Raw genomic sequence first — 19070 nt, forward strand, 5'->3', positions numbered from 1 at the left:
TTGGGAGTGCAAAATGATGTCATGTGCTTTGGCTCCGTCTTAGGCCAAGGGGGAAGCCTAAGCCAGGCCATGACTCGGCTACACAAATAGATACACTTCTCTGGAAAAGCAGTTGGAGGTTTGTTACTGCCCCACTGCCACCGTGGATGATGCAGCCCCACGGTCCTCGTTCGACAAGTTCTGCTTGGAACCTCCACTGTGAGTTAAGTTCAGTGCACAGAGGAGCTCGGCTACTGCCAGGCTGGCGGGGGGCTCCGCACCCCTCCACCTCAGCTCTAAAGCCACGTTGCACCCAGGTCAGAGAAGAGGCTCGGCCAGGGCGAGCCGCAGCCAGTAACCCTGCGCCCAGCCCTCGCTAGTGTGCCGGGGGGGGCTCTCCAGCAGGGCAGAATCCAACCTGGGGGCACATGGAAGCCAAGTGCTCAGCTGTAACTAGGGTTTTCGAGGGTCACTTGGTTGCTGTTGCTTTGATTTTGTTTGTTTTTAAGATTTGCTGAACATTTCCAGCCCTTCCTGAATCTTTTGGAACATGCAGGTCATCCATACCTTGAAAAAAAACCATTGCTTACAAAAAATGCCTAATTTCATTGTCTGAAAGACAACCGCTCTTCATATATTTTTCATTGCATTTCAATTAAAGGACAAGGAAAAAGAGAAAGGTGAGGTCATTGACATGTCTACTTCATATTCTTGGATAAAAGATGCAAGTCCTGAAAGTTGAAGGCACTTGGATTTATTAGACAGTCATACACAGCCAAATCTTACCAAATCTCATAACTACTTACATCAGAAAAGGACATCACAGCAGGATTCGCAAAGAAAGTTAATACTACAAGGCTGGTGCTAACACTGACATTAATGGAGGCACACCTGGGAGCACTGGCATAACAAGTCAGCTGACTCTTGTATTTGGTCACTATTCAAAACATTTGTTTCACCATCTTATATGTGACTTACTTTTTCTGGGACATCACTGAGCTTCAAAAGCTGCTGCTTAATCTACCCTCCTTCCTCCTCTTCTCCACTTTTTCCTTAGCTAGTGCTCCTTTCTTTGGAAGAAGCTTCTTGGTTCTGGTTAGGTGGGAGCTCTTCTTTTTTGGTAAAGGTGGTGCTGGTGTGGTTCTGGAAATAGGTGCAACCTTCTCTTCCTGCTTCAGCTTGTGAGGTTTCACCTCAGCTTTGATTTTCTGTCTCTTTTTACCAGATGCTGTTTTCACTGTTGATGCTTTTGTTTTGGTGAATGGGGTCTTTTTAGCTTTCTTAGAAGAAACCGTTGGGATGGCTGCAGTGGGGGTAGAAGATTTTTTCCGAGGCTTGGTTGTTGAAGGTTCATTAAGCAGCTCAAGGACAGTCTCTGAGGAAAGTAATTAACATGGTTCAGCATCTCTGCTTTAAGGCAAAAGGCTAATTCAGAGATATAACTGATATAAACCCTTATTAGAGCTACAGTCAAGAAAAATAGCTGATATTCTGAAAGAAGGAACACACACTATATAAACCTCTTTTATTCCATGAAAAGAGCCTTGGGTTTCTTAGAGATAAAATTTGTTTAATTTTAGAAATGATGAATGCATATTTATGGAAAATAAATCCATACAGAATATGATGAAGCCTTGCACACTTCTTTGGCAGACTTGGCAATATGAATTTTTCATGTTACACTAATACCTGGAAATCCCAGAGAAGATAACCTCAACTTGCTAAACACTGTTTCTACTCAATAATATGATGTAACCCCTGCCCTAGTTGCATGGGACGTAGGACAGAAAAAGGCCAGGAGAAAGGAAGATTGACTCCCCTAGATTTACAGAGGATTATTTGACTCAAGGAGCCTGTCACAAAGCCAGGGACAGGCACTCAGAACTTCCCAGACCAAACCCAACACCTGAATCAAAGCCATCAGTTCCCTTGTGATGCCTGTTTACACTATTACTTGGCAACACTTAGAAAAAAAGAAATCAGAGACTGGGACTAAGAAAAGGCTTGGAATCTAGCAGACAACAGCAGCACACATTAAATGTGATAACTTCAAGACTGCTCCTGCTCAGTGCTTTAGTTTTTAAGACCGCTCAAGATTTCAATCACATGCCTGTAAGATGGTTATGTTTTGCTTCTCAGTGAAATAAAAGCCTAACAACTTACTTGCACGTGGAACAAATGGTATCCGTTTACTCTTTGTTTTCACTGGAACAGGCTTGTATTTACACTTCCCTGGTGGAGCTCTCCTTAAAACAAAGACATACACAGACATCAGAGACTGTTAAGGAAGTTTATTTATTCCAGAGGCACACATCAATCCCCTGTTGTCATTTGCCTCTGCTGGAAGAGGCATGAAGGCATTTCAGGCACCTGGAGTGCAACGTAGGTGGAATTTAAGAGCCTAACTCAGGGCCGCAAGCCATAAAATCCCTGTCTGAATAGCAATAGCAGCTGGAAGGCTGCAGCTTCTCTTCTACCACTCTTCTACCACTCTTCTAGTCAACTTTCTGCCATCATGCAGTCTGGACTGCCATCATGATGTCTGGACATCATGCTGGCCTGCCTGCATGAACTTGTAGCCCACCAGTGAATTCAAGGGCACTGATTAAGTGCATTCAGCTACATGTCCTGCTGCTGGCAACACAGCACAATGCTGTTTCTAGAAGCCTGGTGGATGCGTTGGTTGAATTTCAGACTATCAGTCACTGTGTCATTCTCAGCAATACTGGCTCGTGCATCCCACCTTGAAGTGGAGGACTCTCATTCATGCACCTAAGGCTTGTAAGTGTCAGTGCTTTCCACTCGCTCAGGGTGAAGCGTGAGAATCTCTGCGTGCAGCAGAATATTCCCACACAGCCCCACAAAAAGTTAGTGTGACCTTCAAAGGGTGCTGCTTCAGACACAAGAGAGTGCTGCAGCAAGAGGGATGAGAGAGGAAAGGAACATGCAAAGAGGGAGGAAGCAACAACTGCAAAGAAAATGTATCCATGTTCCTCTCCTGCTGCTCCCTGACAAGTAGGTACAAAAGCACCCCCAAAAAGCACATTTTCCCTGAGGTAAAGCCATCACACCTTAAATGACAGGAAGGGGGGGTACAAAGAGCAACAGACCTGTGTTTTCTGTTACCTACCAAGGGAACTGCTGTAGGACAAATAAGAACAGGCTCTTCCAATTTGGCATGCTTGACAGCACAGAGCTAAGCAAAGCATGACCTAAGGCATCACATTTTCTTGTGATTAGCACTCTCCTTCAGACAAGGGAGACAGCCAAGTGCTTCCTCCATGCCATTTCAATTTTTTAAAAAATGTTACTAAAGCAGGGTTGTTGGCACTGATTGTGGGGTTGGTGTGGGGCTTCCCCCCCCCCCCTTTTCTCGACCTTTTAAAGCACCTTCTAACACCTCTTCCCTCTCTTCCTGACTGCAGGGATTTGGTGCCAGTCCAGGCAGAGACACACCAGCCACTGCTGCCGCCGAGAGCACTGCTGGGGAGGCAAGCCGAAGCGGGGACACGGGGCACTGCTGCTATCTGTTCTCCTGGGAGGTCCCTAGGGAGGTTTGAGTTGCCATCAGGAAGATGGCAGTGGCCCTGCCAATGTTTTGAAGCAGGCGTTGTGCGGCTTGCTGAAGCACAAGCAGGAAGCAGGGAGTGTCTGGCTGGACAGACTGGGACTGCATCCATCAGAGGCATCAGAGGAGCCAGTTATCCCAGCCACTGCTCACAGTGAGACAGAAATGGAAGAATCCTATAATTAAAATGAAAAGGAGAAAGGAAAAATATCTGCTTATGATACAATCAGAAGGCCAGAGTACAGCCCAGGATCTGGAGGCATTAGGAGGACTCCCTGCTCTAGGGCCAAGTAAACCCAGCCTCCAGAGGAGCAGTCAGTGTTCTGCACACCCTGGACAATCCTGCAGAGTGCTTAAGCAAACAGGCAAGGGCAAAGCTGAGCAGAGCAGCATCCAGGCTAAGGTAAATAAGGAGAACCAGAAAATACAAGAATAAACAGCCAAGGAAATAAGTGCCTGGTCCTGCTCTAGAAGTGATGGATATGAAGCTCCAAAAGCAGAAGGAAGAGCTGGCTTCTTTCCAGAAAGCCCTTCTGAGCAGTGAAACCATCTTATTCGTGGCACGGGCTTGCTGCCCACGTGGAGTCATCATAACATGGTGCATTGCTGCACACCAGTCCTGAGGCAGGCAGCCTCTTGAAGAGGGTCCCACAGGCTGCATTTCTCCCTTTACAGTGGGAAAGAGGAGAGAATTTACCATCCTGATAGTCATGGTGCATTAGGGAGTGGCATAGGGAATGCAGGGCTTTTTTTTTGGTGTGTGAAATAGAGCACGCTCAAGCTCTCTATATTTATGCTTTCTCACAATTTTCCTTTTTTTTAGTTGAAAATGTTACATTTTGATCAGCCACAGTTAGTGCAGTTCAAAAGTTTCCTGGCAGACGATAAGCTGTTAAAGGCAGGAGTCTCGTCAAGTAGTTACAGTCAAGTTCCTATTCCCATCACTGTGGTACACAGCTTGAGTTAACTATCTGGCTTTGGATTTAACTTCCCAAGAAAGTGTAACTTGTTTTCTTCATTTTGATAGTGTCTGAAATCTCAGCAACAGCACAGACACATTAGTACTTTATCTACAGGGTGACTTGAAACTCATTTAATGCTTTTTAGCAAGATCCAAAAGCTTGGGAGGGGAAAAAATTACATAAGCATGCTTATTATTGTAAAAACAGACTTTAGTAGGGATAACTGCTTAATGGGGAAAAAATATTTTGCTTGGACAAACTCAGGTTCAGGCTCAAATTATTATCTGAACACTGCATGAACCACCGGGTTTCGCTCTTCTTTGTGAAGAAAACTAAACTGTGAACTGCAATTTATTTATATGCAAGTTCATCACAGATACTTGATGTCATGGTCCTGAAGGATATAGACTGCTATTTTTAAAACACCACTGTGCTATACTTCAGATATGCAACCAAGGAAACATTATTTTGATCCTTACTGTCCCAGACCTTTAAGGTATCTGAACTCTGTTTATTTCTGGGTGAACAGACATGATGAGCAGGGAACAAATTAACTAAAACTGACTAAAGTTGCAGTAGAGGTACAGTGGGTGAACAAAAACTGACGACTGGATGCGGAGGTCAGTGGGATTATGTATCAGTAGTATTTCGCGTTCTTTCTACTGTGATAGCTGGAGAATGTGTGGTGATTATAGAAGAATTTGGCATAGAAAAACATCTTTAATTACTAACCTTGCAGGATCAATAAACTTGTAGAGTGATCCATGTGGCGCATAGGCACTGGGATAAGAAGTAGACATAAAATACAGCTCACCTAAATGGAAGTGAAAAGAGAAAACCAGTCTCAGATTCAAGTGCCCAAGCTGAACCCTAGTTCTCCATTTCCCTTTCTTTCCTGGCTCTTCACTAATTCACATGGTCAGAAAAGAAAACCCCTTCAGTCAGTCCATCAGCCGGGTTTTACTTCCAAGAAGTGGGCTTTGGTCTCACCCTGGTCTGTGCAGGTGGACTCCCAGGGACACCAGATGATCTCTTGGTTGCAGTAGGGTTCCACACAGAACCAGCAGCTCTCGATCGAATACAGTGCCTGAGCAGGACCTTCATTACCTCATGTCAGTGGCCCTCCAAAAGGTTACTTTCCTCTGTATAAAATGTGTATTTTTTTAAACTCGTTTGTACCAAAGAAGCAGCCAGAAGCTACAAATAGAGGGGGAGACCACACAACAAATATTGAACCATCTCATAGTTGTACCAAAAAAATGCAACAAGAGCTAAATTGGCTAATCCACAGAAGACAGAAGCTTCTTATTCCCGTATGGTTGCTGAGGAGAGTAACTACTCCTCATGCCTTCCCTTCAGCACCCACTAGAACAATATCCAGGCAAATTATAGTAGCTTGCAAATTAGGCAAAACTGTTGTCGTCTTTCAGATTACATGACAACACCATATTGGTTTCTAAAAGAACAACCAGTAGAAGAGACATTTAACATCCACTCACTCCGCATGTTGTTAGAACAGTTAAAGATTGTACATATTTCACAACAAAGCCTGCATCTCCCTGCATCCTTGACAGAACATGCTAACTAGACAATCTAGGATCTTCTCATTACAAGAAAATCTTTTTTTCTGCTGAATCATGAAGCATCAGAGCTCACTAAAGCACATCTCTGTTCTCAAAAAACTTGCAGTCACTTTTTGTAATACATAGCTGTCTGTCAGGAGACTGTACGAAATTGAAACAAAGTTCACCTTGGTGAGAGATCTGGTCATCATGATCATAGCAATAATCCTATGCACTGAGACATTTCCACTAAATTTTAAAATGAATGGCTTTCCTCATCCCCAAATAAAGCCTTGGTCTATAATCCACAGTGTGAAGTGCTGCTGTTGTGAATTAAGACTGAGGAATTCATACTAATGAAGGGGGGAAATTCAGATAAGCTGTAAGGACTCAAGCAAGGATGAGCTGTTACAATGAAAGAACAAACTGCATTGATGAAACAGCATAAACAACATTTTCATTAATGAAACAGCAGAAACAACAACAAAAGGACAAGGCAAGGCTGAAACAAACAGGATTTAAAACTCCTTGGAGACCTGAAGCGTTCAGACTGCAAGTTCAGTTGAGGATCTGTCTCTTGAGCTCTCCAAGCCGATCTGCAATAACCTCACAGGGCAGGAGACCTCTCCGAACCATGTACCAACCCTTCCTGCTATGCTGAGATAGCCACAAACCTGTTTTGCAGTGCCTGCTTTCTAGTAACATGAGAGAAGCAACATAATTTTACACATTTGCCCTACTAAATACAGAACTGACAGTACAGTTTCCAATAAAGGTGTGGCTAGCATGATACCTACCTGCTTCATCCTCAGCAAAGGAGATGATGAATTTGCTATAAGAACTGACCATTCCAGGGAAAGCACATGCTCTTGTGCTGCCAATGCAGATGTCTTGCTTCTTCCACTTACTTGTCTTATCTTCCTGTAAAGCCATAAGTCGACTAGATGAAAAATAAAACCCTGTGTTTTATGTTTCCATTATCAAGATTAGTTCCTGTCAAAAATATGCATTACTGAAAAAAGCATCAGTAAGGACCCTGACTATTGACTGGCTTTAATGGTTGTCTTTTGGAAAAATAGACCTGAACAAAAGCAAGCCTATCCTAAAGACTCTAAATTGGAGGAAGTTTAGATTCCAACCAAAATGTTGTTATAACAGTCAAACAGAGCACTTAAACTAATACACAGACATCTGAGATTCTCATTTACTCCAGCTCAGAAGGCTTTGGGATGCTCTGATAGGCTTATTTGCCCAGATAAGGCAAATGTGGGTACAGAACAGAAGCTGTAGAGAAAACAATTAGCCTCACCCGTTCATGAAATCACCAAAAATATAAAGGCCATTCAAGTTGGGTGATTCACATCCTCTGTACACATAACCTCCAGTGACTGACTTCCCCATATTGCGGCCATATGCAAATATTGGAAGGATGTCATCTGTTAAACACAAGAATAAAAGGTGAGAAAATTTACATCCAGAGAACATCAAAAAGCAATTGCTCAATGGTACCGATGGGCACAAAAATGACTAGAAGGACCAGTAGAGTTGAACAAACAGCACAGTTAAATTTTAGTGGGGATTCAGTAATTTACTCCAGGACAAAACAGACCCAGGGGCTTTAAGGAGCTCTCTGTGCAGTTGCTTATCAAGGCTTAGTTGTGATGAGCTTCTGTAACACATAGGACCAAGATGCTCTGCATCAAGCAAGCAATGCAGAAAAGTACCAGCCTGCAGAAAGTATTATCTTACCAGTTTGTGATTGCACCAATCATTTCAGCAGGGATTGTCTTTACAAATTCTGGTATTTTTAGAGAAGGGAATAAGATCACACAGTTGCAAGTTAACATCTTCATAGGTTTGCCAGCATTCTCAGCACAGAACATGCATAAATGTGCTACCTCCATTTTATGTCATGAGACTTATAAAAAAAAAAAAAGGGTTTGCTTTTGGCAATGTTAGAACTGAATTCAGCCCTTTCTTGGGTTGAATACCAGATCCCACAAAATTTTAGTCTTGTCCTCACTTTTTTTCCCCTGGGTCAAGTAGCTTGCCTTTAATCTTCAATGATGAGGATACAGATCACAAATGCCATTCATTAAAAACTGTAGATTAACAGCAAAAACTAATTCAGTTGTTGTCAACTGAGTACTGGGCCATTTAAAAAAAAAAAAAACAAACCAAACAGAAAAACTCAAGAGCCATGTGGGTACCAGCATAGTAGAGGAGAAGTGTTGCTAACACACATTCTACACTAGTCTGCTCAATCTTTCAGAACATCCACATGAGCTTGAGACCAGGTGTTTTCTTCCAACAGCTCGAGGAACATTGTAATAATACTCAGTTGTTCTACCATGCTTTCCAAAGAGCTTTACAAAGATCACCAATATCTACTCTTCTTTTTTTAAAAGGCAGCAAGTGAGTTTGTCCATCACACCCACAGTCAGACCCATAACACAGCTTTTGGGTGTTCTGCTGCAGCACCCCACTCGCTAGGACACACTGCCTCTTCCACAGGGTTTGTTTCAGGGTCTCAGCATCAGCTTGGTCGACACTCCTTAGCTATAGCCACCGTTCAGAGCTTCTGAAGAAAACATAGTATTGCTTTTCTACTTAAACCCAATCCATTGCCTTCTTGACTTCACCAGGAAAACTCTGTCTGCAAAAGGTACAGGCTTTTACCCTAAGCACTTTGTCCAGTGCAATGTATGGCAGGGAGTTCCATTACTAAGCAGGGCATCATTTCATACCAACACCGCAGGGCTGGGGAAAAGGGATTTCTGCTCTTAAAAAGTAAACAGTTACCATTTAACACACAACACAGGATTATTTAGTTTCACTGGAAAAATGGTGCTTTAGTCCACTAAATACACACATATAATAGTAATCTTCTATAAGAAACTTCTTCCTTACCCAAAGAGGAATTGTGGCAAAGCTTTGTGTCGTAGCATTCAAATCCCTCCTTTGCTCTCCAGCCATAGTTCCCTCCTTTAACAATGATGTCGATTTCTTCAAACCTGTTCTGCCCGACATCCCCACAGAATATCCTCCCTCTTCCCTTTTTCGTGACAGGGTCCCCTCTGTCAACCGCACAGCGCCACATATTCCTGACCCCATAAGCATAAACCTCAGGGCGGGCCTTGGGATCAGACACAAATGGATTATCAGGAGGGATGCTATAAGGCTTCCCGTCAGGGTTTTTTCCATCCACGTCAATCCTCAAGACTTTCCCCAACAAAGTACTCCTAAAGAGAGTGACAGAAAAAGAAAGCCCAGCATGAGAGCCAGCTGTAAACACAAACAATTTTCTTTCTCTTCCCCCTTTCCAAAGGAAAAGTTATCTGTCCAAAAAAAAATAAACCAGTGGCTGGTATGTCTTGCAACCTGCTCAAGTCACAGAAGACTCTCCCCTCTCTAAACAACTTGGGTTCTCTCAACTTTCAAAAGTGTAAAATTTTAAATTTTTGGAATACTGCATCAGGCAGACTTGCAGATCCAGAAGCACTTTCATGAAGTACTCTTAATTTATTCTTTCACATTGTCTCATTTCCAAACCTTGTATCTTGGTGAACAAGCTCAAAGCTTTCACCTGCCCTCCCACTTACTTGTTCTGAGCATTCCCGAATTTTCCAAAAGGGTCTCCAGCTTTCCCTCCATCCCCTGTGAATAGATACATATAGCCATCCACACCAAAGAGCAGCTGCCCACCATTATGATTTGCAGCTGGTTCCTCAAGCTCCAGAAGATTCCTAAAAAAAATGAGATAATTAAGTCCAGATGTGGCTACTGGGAAGGACTGAATGCTCAGGTAGGCTGCAGAAATATTGCATCACTACTTCTACAGAAGAAAGCAAGATTTCCCAGCTGTGCAGACCTGTCAGCTTTGTTAAATATGGTGCTGAGTTGCATCCTGTTTCCTGTGAGCCTGCAGCATAAGGCTGTCTGCCTACCTTACCGCAGAGCTCCTTTCAGTGAGGCATCCCTTGGGGAAACACATTTCCCAGGAGCCATGCAGCACTATAGCTGCCCCGTGCACTACAGCTTTGGGCTGCGCTGCATTAATGCCTCTGCTACAGAGCTCACCCACCACCACAGGAGAATCACAGCTTGTCTGAAAACACAACTGAAAATACATAATGTGTTCATCTGCAGGGAACACTTCTTGCCACTTAAACTTTGATTGCAGCAGGTGGGTTCTGCTTTATTACATGAGAAGCAGTTGGTGAATTTGAGAGGTTCAGAAGCATCTTATTTTCTCTAGAGTTTCACAGTCATTGTAAGTGCACTATTAACAAATTCTTCTCCATAACTGAGAATTAGCTTATTTTTGTAGCAGGGGGATGGGGCAGGTGCACATGTGTCAGATCAAATGAATGTATAGTACTGTAGTGAAGCATCCCCGTTCTTCTACAGTACAACACACTTTTAGGGCAGATGTTAATTCCATAACAGACTTAAGCCTATTACTGCTCTTTAGAAGACAAGAGTACAAGAGGGAGAGAGAAGATGACCTGGAAGCCTAGATCCTGGGTCTTCTTTTCAGTTTTGTTTCTAGTTTGCTGTGTGACCTTGACCCAACCTGTCTCTGGTAGCTTCATGGCAGGCCAGTCACATGCCTGAACCAGGGTGGCTGCGAATGTGCAGGTTCTGCAAGGGGGAAGGACAGGGACAGAGAAAAACTTCTCATTGTGACATACAGAAGGATTCAACATGAACTTTACCTTTCTGAGCGTGGATCAGCTTTATTGGCATCGGATGCCAAAACCTTCAATTCACTGATCCTGATCTTTTCCACTCGGTTCTTATCCATGTATGAGTAATAGATATAGAACTTCCCATTGTACTTGTACTTGGGGTGGAAAGCCATCCCCAGAAAGCCTCTCTCATCCCCTATCCATGGTGTAGCCAGCACTATACTTTTAATATCCAGAAAGGGCTCTTCCAGTCGGCTGCCATCAGGTAGGTAGACCCAGATCATGCCCACCTGCTCAGCTATGAACATGCGGTGGGTATGGTCATTCGCGTGCACCATGAGCACAGGGTTCCTCAGGCCATTGGCAACCTCTGTCAGACAGAGCTGGAGGCAGCCTTTGCGGCCCTCCACCACCGAGCCCAGGTTGCGGTTGAGGGCTGTGTTCTTCAGCACGTTGGGGAAGCAGTAGTCCTCATCGTGTAGGTGAAGAAGGTCGCAAAAGCGCGTCCTGTTTGTCTCGCAGCATTCTTGGATGTGCTTATCACTCGTCAGCAGGCTGATGGCAGAGTGGCAGTTGAGATGAAACTCAGAGCAGTAGTCAAAACAAAGTCCTGGGAGGTTTCTTAGAGGTGTCCGAGGGTTTTCCGCATCATAGAGATGTGCGGCATATGGAGAACATTCCTAGAAAGTGAAAGAAATTAAACATGCGACTGTGCACACATCCAGGAGAAGCCAAGACACCTTCATGGAAGCAAGCCAGTTAATAAAAATTAGTAAGGCAGTGAACATAATGAGTGAGTCATCTTTGAAGTGGAATAGTAGAAAGTCACTCAGAATATGGCTGAAGGGAATTTAGAAGTCAGTAGTTTCATTCAGCTGCACCTAATTTATTCCTAATAGAAGTACATCTATGGAGGCTGTGGATTCTCCACTACTAGAGGGTTTTAAGGAAGTGACAGGCATTTTCTTCTTGCAATCTAGTCTCACCTTTGCTTTTAGAAATTCCCCTTAGTTTCCCCTGCTAGATTTTATGCTAGGTACTTTGTAACCTGTTCCTAACAGATTGAGAGAAGAATCAGTTAACCTCCTCAGTGCAGCAACCCTTCGCACTATGGAGAACATTACCCTTTGTACTTCAGACTTTTCCAGACCAGCAGTCCCAAATCTGGACACATCTTTCACATCACAGACTTTTCCAGATATATTTAAGATTTTACTTTGTTAAGACACTTAAGCCCATATCTAGGTCTAATCAAGTGTTAGGAAAGCAAGAAAGAGAAAACAGGTACAGGTTCACCCGCACCTTCAACACTGCGCACAGCTCTGCTTCCCCTTCCCAAAATAAACATAGGGGAACAAATCCTCAAGGACAAAGAACAGTGAAGAGCAACAAGCACAGTCAAAGCTACAGAACAGCTAGGTAAAGTGGGACTGAGCAGTCTTGCAGAGAGGTGATCGGGGTCTGTAAATACCACAAGCGACACTGAGAAGATGGATGGGGCTTACTTTCCCCCAGAAGAAAAATGAGGTATCAGATAAAGTTAGTAGGAGCCAGGTTAAAAAATGGAGGTGGAACTCTGCTGGAAGAAATTGTAGGTGCTAAAGATGTACATTGGTTAAATATACAGGCTAAATTAATCTTTGGTCTGATGCTGTAGAACTTCAATCATGTTCTTGCATGCATAATGTCACTGAAGCAGACTGTCGTTGATATTTAAAACCAATTCAAATAAGTAAATATCTTACACAATTCACATAGCTACCATTTCCTAAAGACCACATATAGAGTCAAAAAATACTGCAGACAACATTTTCAACTGTTATGTATCTAAAATTATGTCCCTTCAAATATAATTAATTTTTTCAGCTGTGCAAAATATAGGTTAGATAGTGAAAATCAGCCATTGTGTTTGAATTTGTACCTAAATTTAAACTCATCTTGCAAAAACTCTGGGCCAGAATAAGATATTTCCATTAAAATCTCACCTCTATTTTACTCAGCACAAAGTTGCAGAAGATAGGAGCTAAATTCTGCAGAAAGACTATTTTACTGGTTTTCATGCCAGCAGCCTGAAACAGTCTATCCAAAGTTTTTATTGAGCACATATGTAGGAAGATAAGTACACAGACAGTCAAAGAATGAAGAACTACTACATTAGTATTTTTTCTGCCTTGTTAAACAAGTCTGCTTCATTAAACAGAATTCTTTAAACAAATCTGGGGCAGTTATACAAGCACTGAACTTTTTTAATGGAAGTAGCCTTTCTAGAATATCTAACTTGAAGGTTGCAGACCCCCATTCCAAACTTAGCATAACAAACTGTTTCCTTTGCTCACAGAAGAACCCAAGGGCTTCTGGCCATAGTAAGAACAGGTATGACTTGCAAGAGTAAAGCCCTTTCAACTCTTGGATGGTGTAGTAAGTTTCTCACTTTACACTGCTGCCATTTGGTTACCAAGCTGCACAGAATGAGATACTTTCTGTTGCTTCTGCATCTCATCTGTAAGGAACTTCTATTCCCACAGCATAAGTCCCCAGCCTGCAAAGGGGAGCCAAGTCCCCCAGGTCTGTCCTTGAAGCCTGACCCCCGCCCTAGATGGCAGAACCACATAATTTTCACCATGTTTAAGATCCTCCCAGAATGAGGAAGGACACCATGAGGCCCTGAGTGCTATCCATAAAAGCCAAAGCTTCAGGTGAGTGTCTTTCTGTTCTCACCTTCTTGAAGGAGAGCAGCTTTGGTGCAGGCGTATTCCTCCCCTAATGCTTACTGAGCCCATTAACCACCGCTCACCCTCTCCACTTTCACCAGTACACACTCACACCTGAATACATTGATTTTCTAATTATATCATGGTTTTCACAAAAAATGGTGCTGATCTCAAGTGACTAGGAGACAAGAAGAAGTGACAGCCTGATAAGGTGTCACCAAGGAAAGGTAGGGGAGAGCAGACAGAGCCTAACCTGCGTTGCATTTTGAATCCTAGGAAGCTCCCTCATTCCCACTAACACGCAGCTGCAGCTGGCTCACCCCTCTGTTGTGCACAAGTCACTTGCAGTCTCAAGCTCCTCTCAATTCTGTGCTGAAGTGATTATTAACACCTTTGAAAACATTTTTAATTTCTCTCAATAAGTGGGAACAGAGTCCAGCTCCCAGACCAACAATCTGAGAAAGAGAAGGAAAAAAAAAAACCAGCTTGCTCTGAAGGAAGGTATATTCTCACCATCTCCGAGCTCCACCATCTCTGTTCTGCCAACAGTCTGCAGTATGAGGGTCTCCTACAGTTCATCCTCCTAAATAAGCGTAGCCTCTGAGCAGCTGCCATGCTTTTCCAGCCGCTGGGCTTCCCACACAGTGTTTGCCTGGCAAACAACACCTGCAGCACACAGACCCAGCAAGACGCACAAGGTGGAGGCCATTCCCCAGCATCTATGTAAACTCCCAGGATTAGGTGGCCTTGCAGTCACCGTTGGTTGCCTGCTTTCATTTCACTCAAGCGCACACGACAATGCAATTAATCCCACTACTTTATATAGCAAGACACAGAAGCTGCTAAGATCAAGTAGATACTTTGATGTTTTGTAATAGTTTCTCTGCAAAAAGAGTGTGCATTCAGCAATCATATCAGGCCTCAGATGAACTGACTCACAAAGCGTGTTGCTTTCCCTGCACTAGTTTCTGTCCCATGCTAATATCATGGCTTTCGATCAGCTTGAACAAGGCTTAATTGTCCTTTTTGGGTTTTTAACTTGCTCCTGTAGTGGTTTTCTGAATAGAGAAACATCCTCTCAACCATCAGCCAAACAGCTGTTCTAGTGCTTGTAGCAAGGTTTGCATCCAGGGAATTTTTATAGCCATGCAACTTGCACAACACCTCCTTAAGAACTTTACAGGCAGTTTTCAGAGTTTCATACTCAGTTTTTAAGCTAAATCCTAGAACAGCTCTAAACCTACAAAAGCTTAGAACAAGTGTAGCTAGCAAAAATAGACCCAGATCTTGCCAGATGCAAACTGAAGCAGCTCTACCAGAAGAGCCAGATTGCTTTAAATACCTCTTCTAGCATGTTAGTTTTCAAGAGAAACATATCTGGTTTACAGCGACAGCAGGAAATTCATGATCCAGAACACATCCCCATCTAATCATCTTCCATCTGTGAAGAAACACACAGCTCCATTGCTAAGGTAAGGTGCACTCCATGACATCTTTCTTGGGCTCTGCAGGACCAGCGAGACTGCTGCAAGTTGCCAGGAACAGCTTCCTCTGTGTAAAACTCAGCACACCACTCATTACCACACCAGGAAAGCAGGGCAGAGGGGGGGAAGAGAAGTTGTCTGGTTTTGACTGTCTGCTGGTTTTGGCACTGAAAGAACACCTGTCTGAATGAACTGCTTTGTTACAATGCATTGCTACTACTCTGATCTTCCCCAAAGATCTGAAATTATGCTGCTTTCGCTAAGTTAAAGCAGCTACTACTAATGTAGGTTTATCAATAAGCACCTACACCTCCTCTTTGAAATTTGTTTTGTTCAAAAGACAAAAGAAAGCAATACTATTTTGTCTACCATTGCTTCTGAGACTAATCTTTGTGTCCCATGTTCCATATGAATAGTATCAATACAGGCACTTGTTACCAGTAGCAGTTTATCTGAAGTCCTGTCGTATACAGCAGAAATAATCACTTGGCACAACTACCTCCTGATCACATATATGCATCTGTCTTTGTATCTGATGTGGCACTAAGTACATGTCAACACTTCACAGGCAGCGACTATGAACTATCAGGCTACTGCGGAGGTGGTAGAATGGAGATGTCATAATTTTCCATCCCTTCCACATGAGATCATCTGTAACAATTTGATCCAGCAAAGCAGCATCACTAAAGCAAAACCATTTGGTAGGTGTTTACTCCTCCACTAATTAAACATTCAAATAATATTTGTCAAAGAACCCAACCTCATTTCCATGGTTGTCACCAACTTGAACAGAAAGAACAACAATCACAAGCTCCTCCCCAAAGATTCAACAATTTTACTCTAAAGATATGAAAAGACTTACAGCTCATTATTTTGAAAATCTATAAGGAAATATAAGGGTGGGTTAGGTTTTTTTGCTACAAAATACACTTGCAACAAATGCAAAATTAAATTATGCCCTGCAGAATGAGCAATCAAAGAAGCAATAGTAATTTTATAGTGTTTTTTCTACCTTTAACATGTAGAAAAATCTTCTTAACACCAACACTGGTGGTTCTGTTAGGACCTGTGACACATCTTTTTCTGGTTTACCTATTGTAAAATGACAAATAACCCTGATGCTACTTTTTTCAGCCCTGGTGCTGAAAGGGTGTTCCCTCCACCACAAAGAGATGCCACAAAATCTTGCCAGCATCCAAAAAGAGTGGAAACATTTTGGTACACAGATTAATATTTTAAGGCTAAGGAAATATTAACTAAAGGAGTTTTATATGTTCTTAGTAAGATTAAGTGTGTCTTTTGGCTGCTTTGTGTTTTGGCATGCAGTAAATCCAGCTTTGCATGACTAACAGTTGTTAAAAAGGCAGGTCAGTTCTGCACTCTTATTACAAGGAGGCAGGGGACCTAGGAAGAACAGTGCCTTGGTCTTTTCTCACTGCACAGTGCCTGTTTCCATGAGCCAGATGGCCAGTGGGGAGACAGCACTGATGAAAATGCAGTGACTGAAGCCTCAGGACCTTGCAGCAGCTGTGTGAAACCACTGCCTATTAAATTTTGTTCTTTAACCACCACACCATTTGGAGCATCCTCAGCAGGAACACAATCAAAACACATCCTTCATGCAGTCCAGGGATCAAACACTTCGCCTGATAATTCCCACATCATTTGATCCTGTAGAATTTGTAATCCAGCACCTAGTAGCTGCAAGCAGAAAGTAAATATTGATCTGTAACTCTCCCCTTCGTTATTAGAAAATTAGCAGAGCAGCAGGATTGCCATCATCATCCACATTGGCCAATGCTTTCATAAATCATTATTGCTAGCAAATGTCACTGTCTATCGCCAGATACCACAAAGTGATGCACCTTACACAAAGCACATTGCAAATTGCATGCTGAGGATTAGGTACCATTACCCTGTCAGCCACATCGTTCCCCTGCTCCCACACCTCTTTTCACAGCAACACAGCTAGCTATAAGAGGCTATCAGAACCACAACTGACTCCCAAGTCAGCCCAAAGCGCATGATACAGATACTATTTTTCTGCCTTACCTGACACAGGATATCTTTGATATACGTTCCACACAGTTTATGCCCCCGGGGATCAATATAATCCATGATGTCCCAGTATTTTGCTGCAATGCTGTTGTCTCTCTCCTGGTCACAGCAGCCAAAATTTTCATAGGCAGAGCAGAACTCCAGGTGAAAAGGTGGCTGGAAAGGTGGCCCATAATCCAGACACTGAGGATGCCCCAGCAGACTGCCTATCAGACACAACAAGGAGAGGCAAAAAAAGGAAACTCCAGAGCTGCTGCTGCTCCTTCCAGTGCATGGCCAAACATTCACTTCCTTCCGTGTAGGCTTCTTGAGGTCAGATGTATAGAAATCCTGGACTACTTCGTAGTATGGTTCATTCATCCTGTTTTATTAATTGCCAGCCACAGAGCTCAGCATTCACTCAGGGTTGCTTACATTCTCTCTCCCTTTTCCTCTCTGAAGTTTACTACTTGGCATGAGAAAAATCCTCCGGGCTGCCTCTTTGGTATTTCATACGTCACATAGCTGAACCCTCCCCTCTAGACATTTCTCATGCCCCTAGAAGCACTCACAAATCTAAGCCCCACAATTTAGTTTAAACTGTCTGGGAAACCCTTCACTAAGAAATACAAACAACAGAAATATGATACCTATATACACAACCTGATAATCTCTCCCCATTTACAAAACACAAGTGACTTAATTTTCAGTTGCTAACAACTCAGCTAATTTTACTCAATTGCTAATTTTACTCAGCTTTTTAAATGCACCAAACTTGGGTCTGGTTTCATAAAGACTGAACAGGGCTCATAAAATACAACCAAATTAAGGCAGCAGTTAAACATAGGCACAAGTAATTTCAGGACAAAAAGTTTTACATAAATGTTGCTGTTATCCACAAATCCAGGTATAGATTCAGGGTGAAAATGAGAAGAATTTCAGGAAGAGTGCAGGAGAAAACACACATTTAAGGCACCAGTACAATCTGAAGTTGACTGTGATATTGTGTGGTAACACCTGTACTTGAACTAATTGATTTTAGTGGCTTTGATCCCAGGTGACATTAAGCTGATTTAAAGAGTCATGAGATTTTTGCCCACTTTCCCCTCTGGTGAAGAATGCATGCACAAGCCCTCCAGTTAGTGAAGTACAGCATCAGCTGTGCATGCAGGTGTACCAATGTTTGTGCACGTTGCACTCAGCCTGTATTGCTGAGAATGACACTTCCTTAACTCTGCTCTTCCAACAAGCTGATCAAGAGCACTTTGATCACAACAAAGCTCCTTTATCACTTCACCAAAATCAAACATTCTTCTTTCGCGTACACATCACTACTTATAACAACGCAACAAACCCACACGCACCAAGCCCTCCTCACCCCCGTGCTGCGTGCACCACAAGGCATGAGCTCAACGTCAGCCGCACACCAAGAGCCCAAGTGATGAGGAGGAAGTCATGCTTCACCTTGCAGGTACAGGAGTGATCAGCTAGTCTGATGCTCTTTGTAAGAGGCTTGAGCATGCATTTGCTCACTAGACATTTCCGTGCAACAGAGCTTATTAGAAAGCAAGGCTATTGCTTCTGAAACATCAGTGAGGAACAAAGTAATTTTAAAAAAACAGTTAGATCTCTCCTCCTCACAATTCCTAGGAGAAACTATTACAGCCAGTGCAATCCTTTGTGCAGTTTCTAGCAACTTCCCACTTACTGCTTTACCACCATGGGACACAGGCAGAATGGGGAAAGGGAAGCTGCAGGAAGAAATGTATAGGCACGCCTCCACTCATCCAAAACTCCTCCCCCTCTCCCCACACATCACCATTTACTCCCAGGATCTATCTGTATGTAGCTCATGGAGAAGTAAAAGCTCCCGGTCCTAGCTTCTCAATATAATCACCAGTGTAATGTGACAGCTGAGAACACTCTGTGATTATGGATCTCCTCAGAGTCTTTACTGGGAAATGATTGTTTTAAAAAAAACTCTGGGTTTTTAACCTTCACCTGTTTTGCAGTGGCTCTAATGTGTGGCACCTTGACTGTCCAGTGGCCTCCCAGTAATCCTGTGTCTGCTTAGAC

General features: G+C 43.0%; 1 protein-coding gene across 5 annotated transcripts; it reads right to left on the bottom strand.

Annotated features, from left to right (window-relative positions):
• Nucleotides 1–717: 717 nt before the first annotated feature.
• HHIPL2 (HHIP like 2) lies at nt 718–17384 on the bottom strand. Of its 5 annotated transcripts, none has more exons than XM_074863770.1 (9): nt 17010–17384; nt 10790–11442; nt 9674–9817; nt 8982–9313; nt 7381–7507; nt 6869–7011; nt 5242–5323; nt 2143–2225; nt 718–1354 (listed from the first exon to the last, which is right to left on the bottom strand). In XM_074863770.1, the coding sequence occupies exons 1-9, from the start codon at nt 17373–17375 to the stop codon at nt 981–983; spliced, it is 2304 nt and encodes a 767-aa protein (XP_074719871.1). In that variant the 5' UTR covers nt 17376–17384; the 3' UTR covers nt 718–980. The 5 variants fall into 5 exon arrangements, with proteins under 5 accessions (XP_074719871.1, XP_074719872.1, XP_074719875.1 ...); XM_074863774.1 differs by having other exon boundaries at nt 1222–1354; nt 6869–6992; XM_074863771.1 differs by lacking the exon at nt 9674–9817.
• Nucleotides 17385–19070: the final 1686 nt, after the last annotated feature.

This window comes from Strix uralensis, chromosome 3 (genome assembly GCF_047716275.1).
Source record: "Strix uralensis isolate ZFMK-TIS-50842 chromosome 3, bStrUra1, whole genome shotgun sequence".
Lineage (NCBI taxonomy): Eukaryota > Metazoa > Chordata > Aves > Strigiformes > Strigidae > Strix > Strix uralensis.

Excerpts from the sequence above, each read along its gene's own strand:
- HHIPL2 (XM_074863770.1), bottom strand. The coding sequence starts at position 17,375 with ATGAATGAACCATACTACGAAGTAGTCCAGGATTTCTATACATCTGAC. Across the intron at positions 9,818-10,789 it reads GCTGATCCACGCTCAGAAAG|GAATCTTCTGGAGCTTGAGG; the intron begins GTAAAGTTCATG and ends CATTTTTTTTAG. Across the intron at positions 7,012-7,380 it reads TTTGGTGATTTCATGAACGG|TCGACTTATGGCTTTACAGG; the intron begins GTGAGGCTAATT and ends TTTTTCATCTAG.